This window comes from Arachis ipaensis, chromosome B07, assembly GCF_000816755.2.
Source record: "Arachis ipaensis cultivar K30076 chromosome B07, Araip1.1, whole genome shotgun sequence".
Taxonomy (NCBI): Eukaryota; Viridiplantae; Streptophyta; class Magnoliopsida; order Fabales; family Fabaceae; genus Arachis; species Arachis ipaensis.
Window position 1 is genome coordinate 13,602,550 of NC_029791.2, and position 11,461 is coordinate 13,614,010.

The 11,461-nt window shown below is 38.7% G+C and overlaps 2 protein-coding genes across 2 annotated transcripts in view; one reads left to right on the plus strand and one right to left on the minus strand.

Moving 5' to 3' along the window:
• LOC107609403 (probable fructokinase-6, chloroplastic) overlaps positions 1–382 on the minus strand; it is a 3,659-nt gene extending 3,277 nt beyond the window's left edge. Inside the window, exon 1 of the mRNA XM_021107340.1 lies at positions 1–382. Within this exon, the coding sequence (XP_020962999.1) occupies positions 1–104 (104 nt within the window). The 5' untranslated portion in view covers positions 105–382.
• LOC107606756 lies at positions 2,757–3,339 on the plus strand. Its single transcript, XM_016308782.1, has 3 exons — positions 2,757–2,906; positions 2,983–3,149; positions 3,234–3,339. Exons 1-3 carry the CDS (start codon positions 2,757–2,759, stop codon positions 3,337–3,339), a joined length of 423 nt encoding a protein of 140 aa, XP_016164268.1.

Genomic DNA, 11,461 nt, shown 5'->3' on the forward strand with positions numbered 1-11,461 from the left:
TTGATAGTGGGCTGAGTCTGACTGAGCTTGACTGAACCTGATGGAAGCTGATAAGAAGCCACCACCATGCCTTTGAAGCATAAAGCTCCACAGTGAAGAGCCATTAAACAAGAAACAACAACGACAAATAAGAATAATAATTCAGTCCTTGTTGTGATTGTATAGTTGATTGGTTGAAAGGGCGTGAGAATTGATGGGGGTTTAGTGTAGAAATATAATATATAGATGCTTTTGCTGGATTACTGTTTACTAGGTTGTTGTTGTTGCTGAGGTAAGCAAAGCAAAATTATGTGATTTGACTTTAATTAAGATTAAGAGTTTAGAGTGATGCTCTTCTTGTTAGTGTTCTCTGTTTCTGACCCAACTGATTTAGCCTGCTTAGTGCTTAATGCTCACGCTTGTCAATGGAGAATCTGTTATCTCTGCTCACATTATTGTATCTAATTTATTTTATTATTTATGAGGCTCACTAGTTTAATTTAAAATTAATGGTCTGTGCATAAGTTGTAGCAAGACGGAATATATGGAATGTAAGTTCAGTCTGAGAAGGAAAAATACCAATATAGAGGTGAAGATTGGAAAAAACATCTTACCAAAAGTTAAAAATTTTAAGTATCTTGATGCATCATACAGGATAATGGAAAGATTGAACAGGATGTAAATCATAGGGTTCAAGCAGGTTGGTCAAAATGGCGGAGTGCATCTGGTTTTATATGCGACAAAAAAGTGCCTTTAAAACTTAAAGGTAAATTCTATCGCACCGCTATAAGACCAGCTATGCTGTATGGTACGGAGTGTTGGGCAGCTAAAGGGGAGCACGAACATAAGCTGAGTGTGGCAGAGATGAAGATGTTGAGATGGATGAGTGGTCATACGCGATTGGAAAAAATAAGGAATGAAGATATAAGGGAGAGAGTTAGAGTAGCACCCATTGTGGAAAAGATGGTTGAATTGCGTCTCAGGTGGTTTAGACATATGAGAAGAAGATCGATAGAACATCCAGTCAGGAGGGTGGATGAGATGGAAGATAGACAAAGGGCGAAAGGCAGAGGAAGACCTAAGAAGACCATCCATGAGGTGGTCAAACGAGATCTACATGTAAACGGCCTCTCTGTAGACATGATACATGACAGAGCACAATGACGTCGTTTGATTCATGTATCCGACCCCACTTAATGGGACAATGCTTTGTTGTTGTTGTTGTATTATTTGCATCTTTGGTCTAGTTTAGAATCCATTTTATTAGGGAAGATGTCCTCTTCTCCTAGTCCTTAGTTTTGTCTGTTTGTTTTTTGTTATTTATTTTCAGTTACCAAACAAAATTTGAGACTAATTAAATATTATTTTATTACTTTATTAAATTCTTCATTTTAAAAAGAAATTCATCTAAGAAATAAAGATCAAGTTTTTTTTTAACGTAAAATTCAAGTCTTATCAACTAAAATAACTATAGTACAGAGACATTATCTTTTCCGGTTGAATATCTTTTCTTGACAACATTTATTTAATTTAACTAAAATGATGAACACAAACATATGATCAGGTTCAAACCCTGCAGAAGAGTGCTTGCTTTTGTATTGCTTGTTATCTCAAAACAGAAACTTCATATTGATTTAATAAGGAGTTGTTTGTATTTGTCACCAAACAAATTGTGAATATTGCTTATCGTTGGGGTTGGAGCAGCCTTTGCAATAATATCTTCTTATCCTCTGCTTATGTTGTGTGTTAAGGGGAATATATAGACAGATCACAAAGTAGTTCCAAGTTCCAACTTAATTAATGTTTTAAAATATGGTGCTATCCTTTACTGAAATTTTCTGGTTACAAGTTATGCACATTCTTTTCATATCAATAACAGTGGATAGAAAATTGAAAAACATCATTTTCTGAAGCTAATGGAGCCAAAAACATCAAAGTAAAAGGAAGGACAAGTAATGAAGTGAAAATATTCAGTTTTAAAAACATCACTTCTTTGAGAAATATTTATGTATTAATGTGTTCAATAATGCATATTTACATCCACTCATTTTATTTATGATATGTAAAAATTACATAGAGATATTATCATATTGGTCTGCTGTGTTATGTGTACAAGGTTGTGCAGAAAACATAACTACTAGGGCAGAAATTGAATATATATTGTTGAAAGTAATACTAAACTGACTTATAATTATATTTAGATTCATATTTAACCCTTTTCTTTTTATACATTTCATATCAAATCACGAGCTATTGTTAATTCGATACATTCATCAATAATACCAATCATGTTCATAATCTAAATGGAACTCTACCTTGAAAGTCACAGTATTAATACTAATCAGTAATTTTTTCTATTCCTATTTTTTATATGCAAAAGTGTCTCTTCTTCCTGTTTATGCTTGTGATAAAATTAATAACTCTTCAATTCGGCAATTCTTATAAAATAAAGGGATAAGTATTGTTTTGGTCCCTCACGTTGAGGGTCGGAATCGAACCCGTCCACAATGTATATTTTGATTTAAAATCGTCCTTAAAGTCGCATTTGAGTTTAAAATTGTCCTTTATAATATTTTCGGACGTAAATGTCCTTGCATCGTTATGAGGCAGTTATGATCATCGAAAATAATAATAAATATATATATGTATATATAGGAAATTAAAATGAATGGGAAAGTTTAATAATTATACATTGAATTGAAAGGAGGAAAGGGTAAAGCAGCGTGGAAGCCATTGTTGCAGAGCTCACCGTGAGGACCTGCTGGAGGGAGACCGCCATGGCTGCACGAAGCTCAACCTCGTCTCGAATCCCATCTTCGTCACAAGGTAGGCTGCTACTTTGTTCTCATGGTGAGAAGCCGGTGTTGCGAATCTCGGGGACCAAGGAGAACCCAGGTCGCAGATTTTGGGGTTGTGTCTACTTTGAGGTTTGTTTATTTACTTTTCTGCTGAATTGGGTCTTCTGGTGATGGAAGGGATGGTGATCTCTGTGGGTATGTGCAGGTGCAAGAAGGTTGCAATTTTTTTCGTTGGGCAGATCCAGAGACAGAGGTGGAGTATTCAGAAATTGCTAGGTTAAGGAAGAAGCTTTCGATGATGAAATCAAGAACTAAAGTGGCAGAGTGGAAGCTGAAGTTCGTTGCAGTGTTAGGATTTTTTGGGTGGGTTGGGTTTGTATGTTTGTTGTTGCAGAGTTGGTCTAAAGTAACGCAACAGTGTCTCATTCCGTTGAACCTGGTATGAAACATGTGTAGGTATATTCTGCTGTTGTTTTTGGTGGTGAATTGGTCTGGCTGGGGTTTATGTATTAGGGGGGTTCTTGATTGTGGTATGTTGAATGTATTTGAAGATGTAATATGACTGTCTTGTAAGCATGGTTGCATATTGAAATGAGAGTGAAAGTTTTTCTTGGCAAAACATGATTTTCATGATTGAACAATAAAATAACAGTGTCATTAAAATGGTAACAACCTAAATACATAATAAGCATAGTGTTTGACATTACCAGAACCTTAATAGAAACTTAACTCAAAACAACCTAACCATCAAAAGGATTGGCTGGCAACAAGCCAATATTTCACTACAACCAACAGTAGCACAAAGGCAAAATATAAGCAACAAAAAGCAACAAAATATAAGCCAATATTTCAGTACAACCACACTGGATTAACCAGAAGCTTAACACAAACTTAAAACAAAATAAACCAACATGCTAAGTGTTGTCATTTCCCTAAAGCAATCCCCATTTTTTTGGAGGCAACTTTGCCATTAACTTCAGTTTCCTGGGAGAAACATGAGGTCCTCCAGCAGAGCTAACAGAGTAGTGCCTAGTGGGTTGGCTTGAAGTTGTGGCAAAGGATGGCTGAGATGCTGGAAGAACAGTGGTGGTTGGTTGTGATGATGAAGTTGGTGGATCAGGTTGGGCTGAAGGTGTGGGCTTCATGGTCCCCTTGGGCCTGCCTTTAGGCCTTTTTAGTGGTGCTACAGTGTTGGACTGGGCTGAGCTTGTTGGTTGTGTTGCTGAAGCAACTTTTCTCTTGACAGTGAGCTTGGGAGTGGGCTGTGTAGATGCAATTTTTTTTCCTCCCTTAGCAGCTGGAGGGATAGAGTTGTTGCTTCCCCTGGATTGCTTGCCCTTGCTTTGTTTCTTGGAATTTTGGGCCTATGACACATTTGCAGTCAATACAGAAGAATATAAGGCTGAGTTAAAAATTCTCAGACAAGCAGTGTAAAAAAATTTAATCAATATACCTCATTCTCAATAGGTTTAGGGCATCTGCTTTTATTGTGTCCAACAACACCACATATAGAGCACCTCTGTTTCCCCCCCCCTTCCTGGACATGTGAGTGCGGCTGCTCTGTTCTTCATCTCCAGCAACTGGCTTCCTTTTTTTGACTGGCCTGTGACTAGGCCTTCTGTATGGGGGAGGCATTACATCAGGATGTGGTGTAATCTCCCATAGGTCAGGGCCGTTCAATGGGTGAATTACTGTCTCGTAGCACCTCAAGTATGCTTCTCTCTTGTAGCAGTCAGCCACATAAGGTTCCAACTGAAGCCCTTTGAACTTGATGCAACCAATTGCATGGACACAAGGTATTCCACTCAACTGCCACCTTCTACAAGAGCACTCAGAGGATTCTAAATCAACAGTAAACTTATCTAACCCATTCATAACCTCATATTTCTGAGCAGCAGACCAATATGGACGCCAGTCACCAGCAGATCTAGACCTCCTCTCCAACTTGATTCTAATCCTAGGTAAGATTGTCCCTGCATACTTCTGAGCCAACTCCCTATTCTCTGCCCACCTAGTCATCAATTTAACCCGGATCTCCTCTAACATTGTAAGTATAGGTTTCTCTCTAGCATCAACTATGGCAGCATTAAAGCTCTCAGACATATTGTTAACCAGTGTATCTACTTTAGAATTATAGGTGAACCTAGATCTAGACCAATACCTAGGGGGGATAACAATTAGGTACCTATAGGCTTCCTGATTCACAGCTTTCAGTTCGGCCATGTTCTTCTCCCAGTCCCTCCAGTGAGTCGCCTTAGCACACCTCCACATTAGTTGCTTCAATTGTAACCCTGGAAACCATTTCCTGAAATTGCTGTATAGGTGCCTCACACAGAATCGATTCTCCACACCTGGTATAGCATCATCGTATGCTGGCAACAAACCCTGCAAGCAGAAAATGGAGGACCAAATAGTCATTGAGATATAGTAATTCATTGTGTCAATGTACATAAGTTAAATTCGGTTACACTTGCTTACTTTCTGCTGGTCAGACATAAAAGTAGTTCTTCCCATCTTCTCAACACCAATGTCAGTTGCAAGATGACTAAGGAACCAAGTCCATGAGTCCTTGGTCTCGGCCTCTACAACTGCATAGGCAATGGGCAGCATTTGGTCGTTTGGATCCCAACCAATGGCAGTGAGCAGTTGTCCCCCCTGTGGTGTCTTTAAAAAACATCCGTCTAGACCAATAAAGCTCCTACAATGGTTGAAGCTCTGCTTGCATGCTTCCAAGCAGATATAGATCCTTTGAAAGATACAGCAACTGGTCTGTGATGAGGCTACCTCATTATCAAGTTCAGGGAACCTTTGCACTTGTAAGCGAACAGATGTCCCTGGATTTGCCCGCATCAGCTCATGTGCATAATCATATATCCTCTTATACTGCTCTTGGAAGGTTCCCTGGATTTCATCAAGTGCAATCTGCTTGGTCCTCGTTGCCATTGACTTGGTGACAGTCAAGTTCCACTTTTTTTGAGCCTTTGACACTAACTCCCTAATCTTCACCTTCGGATTTGATTCCACTTTCTTCTTGAATGCCTTCCCTAGCCATCTAGAGTGCAAAATCTCCACCCTGTATGTTTGTGTACATGTGTGAGTCAAGTTCATGCTGCGAAGCTGCCAAGTATCCTCTTCTTTCATCTTCGCAGCATACAACCAAAACGGACACTCGCCAGTGCAAACTGCCCTAACCCTTTGCAGATCACACTTTCTAAATGTGATTGCCCGAGCCCTCTGCACAGCATATGCAGTCACAGTGTCCTTGAACTCTTCCCTGGTAGCATACACTGTGCCCACTTCCCACTTGTATTGGCTCATGTCTTTTTGATGCTTGTGAACTGGATAACTCTGTCCCTGGTGGTCTGAATCTGACACAGCACCTCCAACCTTGTGGTCATTCTCTATTTCATCACTCTCTGCTCCATCTTCATCCTCAAAGTTTTCAGTTGCAACCCTCTTATTTTTCACTGCCCTACTTTTTTCATTCAGCACATTAACATCTTGAAATCCACTGACAGCAGGATCAAGCTCATCTTCACTGCTGGTAAAGTGTAAATCATCTTCAGTCTCTTCCTCTTCCTCAGATGGTTCATACTCTGAATCAAAGCTATCACTATCACTATAGTTACTCATATTAGTATCCAGATTAACATCATCACCACCCTCTGTATTCTCGGCCCCAGAGATATCAGCAGCTGCATCAGATTTTTTTAAACCAGCATCTTCTCCTCCATACACAACCAGCTGTTGTCCCACATCATCCATCCTATGATCCCCCCCAACATCAATGTATCCAGAAGCAGGAAACACCTCCTCTTCCTGAACCTTGTGCACTACATACAACTCAACATAATCTCTTACCTCAGTTATTTTGCACATAGCAATAGAATCTGCATCAGACTTAAACAACTTCAAATATTTCTCCAAGTCTTCATGTGTAGGATCCTTGAACCACAACAAAGGGATATTCTCCTCCACATATCCAAACTGCTTTAACTCTGCATAAACTTCAAATACGGACCACGGATCACCATCAATTTCTTCTATCACTGTTGTTTCTCCCCCCACATACTCTAACGGCCCATTCCGATAGGTAAACCATCCCCCATGGTAGACTTTCAGTTTAAAGTACACAATTGGCTTCTCCAACAACCTATACACAGTGCCATATCACACAAATAGAAGAAAAAAATTAAAACCTAAACCACACAGTGATGTTTATTCCTAATCTCAGTAAACGGTAAACAGCGAAACATACCTGATAGAATGTGCACGACCCTGCCTTCCAGTAAACCAGACTCGGCTGCGATCTTCACTCCAAGAACACCTTCTAGCGTTTCTGATTCTTCCCTAGGGCACGGTGGAACAACATTGGTGAAGTGAAACGTTATGATTAATGTTGGGTTTACGTTGAGGGTTAGGAAGCATATGAAGGGGTGAGGTGTTTCGCGCGAAACACAAAAACTTCAGAAGGGTATCATCGTCATTTATAAAAAGTTTACTTCTTAAAGGACGATTTTAAATTCAAATGCGACTTTAAGGACGATTTTAAATCAAAATATACATCGGGGACGGGTTCGATTCCGACCCTCAATGTGAGGGACCAAAACAATACTTATCTCTAAAATAAAAGACCAATAACATGTGCTTCTGTATTCTCGGCCCCAGAGATATCAGCAGCTGCATCAGATTTTTTTGAACCAGCATCTTCTCCTCCATACACAACCAGCTGTTGTCCCACATCATCCATCCTATGATCCCCCCCAACATCAATGTATCCAGAAGCAGGAAACACCTCCTCTTCCTGAACCTTGTGCACTACATACAACTCAACATAATCTCTTACCTCAGCTATTTTGCACATAGCAATGGAATCTGCATCAGACTTAAACAACTTCAAATTTTTTTCCAAATCTTCATGTGTAGGATCCTTGAACCACAATGAAGGGATATTCTCCTCCACATATCCAAACTGCTTTAACTCTGCATAAACTTCAAATACGGACCACGGATCACCATCAATTTCTTCTATCACTGTTGTTTCTCCCCCCACATACTCTAACGGCCCATTCCGATAGGTAAAAAACCCTCCATGGTAGACTTTCAGTTTAAAGTACGCCATTGGCTTCTCCAACAACCTATACACAGTGCCATATCACAGAAATAGAAGAAAAAATTAAAACCTAAACCACACAGTGATGTTTATTCCTAATCTCAGTAAACGGTAAACAGCGAAACATACCTGATAGAATGTGCACGACCCTGCCTTCCAGTAAACCAGACTCGGCTGCGATCTTCACTCCAAGAACACCTTCTAGCGTTTCTGATTCTTCCCTAGGGCACGGTGGAACAACATTGGTGAAGTGAAACGTTATGATTAATGTTGGGTTTACGTTGAGGGTTAGGAAGCATATGAAGGGGTGAGGTGTTTCGCGCGAAACACAAAAACTTCAGAAGGGTATCATCGTCATTTATAAAAAGTTTACTTCTTAAAGGACGATTTTAAATTCAAATGCGACTTTAAGGACGATTTTAAATCAAAATATACATCGGGGACGGGTTCGATTCCGACCCTCAATGTGAGGGACCAAAACAATACTTATCTCTAAAATAAAAGACCAATAACATGTGCTTTTCTCTTGTTAACTGGGAAAACATTATTTCTCCCAAAAAGAATGGTAATCTTGGGATTAGAGACACTTCCAGTGTTAACATTGCATTAATGGATGAGTTAGTTTGGCAACTTCTTAATAGTAAAGATAAGCTTCGGGTAGTGCAACTCATGTTAAAAAAAATATTTGAAGTATGGTGTTGATTGGGATGGTAACATTCCATAGAATGCTTCAAGGATTTGGAGGAACATGGTAACAGTTTACAATCATATTAAAGATAGTTTTGCTTGGTACATTGGATCTACTGATCAATCCTTGTGGTGTGATGAATAGTCTCCTTTTGGTACTCCCCTTTTTATTCATAATTCTGAAACTAATTTTTTGATTAGTGATGTTCTGGTTAATTCTAATTGAAAATTTAACCACTTAGCTACCCCTTTACCTATTGGTCTGATTAAGTTAATAATTTAATTCCTTTGGTTGGTTCTCATTCGGGCTAGCATTGGACTCCTAGCTCTAACAAGATGTGTACTGCAAGGGATGGGTATTTGTGGATTTCAAGGAAAAAACATACTTTGAATGAGAATAAAAACACTAATTATAACTAATTGATGGCTACAAATTATAAAATATGTTGTTTTCTAGCACTTCTCTTAATTAATACCACCTTTGTTATTTTTCTAAAAAATGTATTTATCAAAATTTCAAGTTTATTGTCCTAAAAAGGAATATCAAGAAAAAAATCCAAAATATTAATTTTTCGTGTAGTAATATCGAATTAAATTATTTATGTAATTAATTTTTAGTACTTACTTCGACACAATAACTAATTTATACGTATCAATACAATATAAAAGATGGACGAATAAAAATTTGTCACATAAATTATACTTATTTTTATCAGCATTTGTTTTTATTTATTTTTTAGAATATATTATATAATTATTGTGGATAAGCAGTGGAAGAAGGACGTAGTGGATGTTAAGAGGGTGGGAAATCGGATCATCTCTATCAAACTTGTGGTAGAGGGAGGTACTTTTCATGTGATTAGCGCTTATGCACCGAAAGTGGGTTCTGACGAACAATACAAGATAAGGTTTTTGGAAGATCTAGAGAGTTTGGTCCAAGGCATACCTTCATCAGATAAGATTTTCTTAGGAGGAGATTTAAATGGCCATGTTAGAAGAAAAGTGACTGGGTATGGAAGTATTCACGGAACCCATGGTTTCGGGGTGATCAATGCTGAGGGTAAAACTATTTTGGACTTTTCCTCAACCTTTGACCTTCTCATCGCAAATACATGTTTTAAAAAGAGAGACGGATATCTTATAACCTATAAGAGTGGCATCACAAGCTCTCAAATCGACTTTTTCTTGTTGAGGAGAATCGACTGAAAAATTTGCATTAATTGTAAAATTATCTCGGGGGAGAGTTTGACAACACAACATAGGGTGCTCGTCATGGATTTTCACGTTGAGCAAAGTTGAGAAAAAGACATCATACGAAGAACCCAAGGACGAGGTGGTGGTGGATGAAAGGTGATGAACAAAGAAACTTGCTAAGACGGGTAGAAGAATAGGCAAAATGGGATGGGAAAGAAAGCGCGGAAGAGATGTGGAGAGAGATGGCAGAAGTTACAGCAGAAGAAAGCTTTGGTAAATTTAAAGGAATAGGACCAAGAGACAAGGAGTCTTGGTGGTGGAATGCGAGTGTATAAGAAAAGATAAAGATAAAGATAAAAAGGGAGTGCTTTAAAGAGTGGTCTTTATGCTGCAATGCAGATAATTAGAAAAAATACAAGGCGGCTAAGAAAGAGACAAAAGTGGATGTAAGTGAAGTAAGAACAAGAGCATATGAGGGTCTTTACCAGTCTTTGGGTACGAAAGAAGGAGAAAAATGTATATATAGAATCACAAAGAGCCGTGATAGAAGAACGAGATATTTGGATCAGGTTAAGTGCATAAAGGATAAGGATGGAGAGGTGCTGGCTCAAGAGGAGAAGATTAATGAAAGGTAGAAGAGCTACTTCTACGAGCTATTTAATGAAGAATAGAAGACTCTTCCGAGCCTTGGTCGGTTATGTAAAAGGGAAGAAGATCAAAACTTTGATTACTATCGAAGGATTCGAGACTTCGAGGTAAAATAGACTCTAAAGCAGATGAAAAATGGCAGGGCAGTAGGGCTTGATAATATCCTGATTGAGGTTTGGAAAGGCCTTGGAGGGAAAGGTATCAACTGGTTAACCAAGCTTTTTAATAAGATTTTAAGGTCAAAGAAGATGCCTGATGAGTGGAGAAAAAGCACCTTGGTACCTATCTACAAGAATAAGGGGGATATACAAAGTTGCGAAAACTATAGAGGGATCATGATCATGAGCCATACCATGAAGTTATGGGAAAGGGTGATAGAACGGAGGTTGAGAAAAGAGACACAAGTAACAGAGAACCAATTTGGATTTATGCCAGGCAGATCCACCACCGAAGCGATATACCTGTTAAGAAGGATGATGGAGAGGTATCGTAGTAATAAAAGAGATCTACATATGGTGTTTATTGATTAGGAAAAAGCGTACGATAGGGTGCCAAGGGAAGTCTTATGGAAGGTTTTAGAAAAGATGAGAGTAAGGATCGCATATATTCGTGCAATTAAAGACATGTATGATGGGGCCACAACTAGTGTGAAGACTCAAGGTGGTGTGACAGAGGAATTTTCTATTAGTATAGGATTACACCAGGAATCATCCTTAAGTCCATATATTTTCACATTAGTTTTAGAAGTACTCACAGAGCACATCCAAGAGTTTGTGCCATAGTGCATGCTTTTTGCCGATTATATCGTCCTTATGGGAGAGTCAAGGGAAGACCTTAATAAAAAGTTGGACTTATGGAGAGAAACTTTAGAAGTGTATGGTCTGCGCATAAGCCGTAGTAAGACGGAATATATAGAATGTAAGTTCAGTCTGAGAAGGGAAAACCCTAATATAGAGGTGAAGATTGGAGAAAATATCCTACCAAAAGTTAAAAGTTTTAAGTATCTTAGGTGCATCATACAGGATAATGGAGAGATTGAACA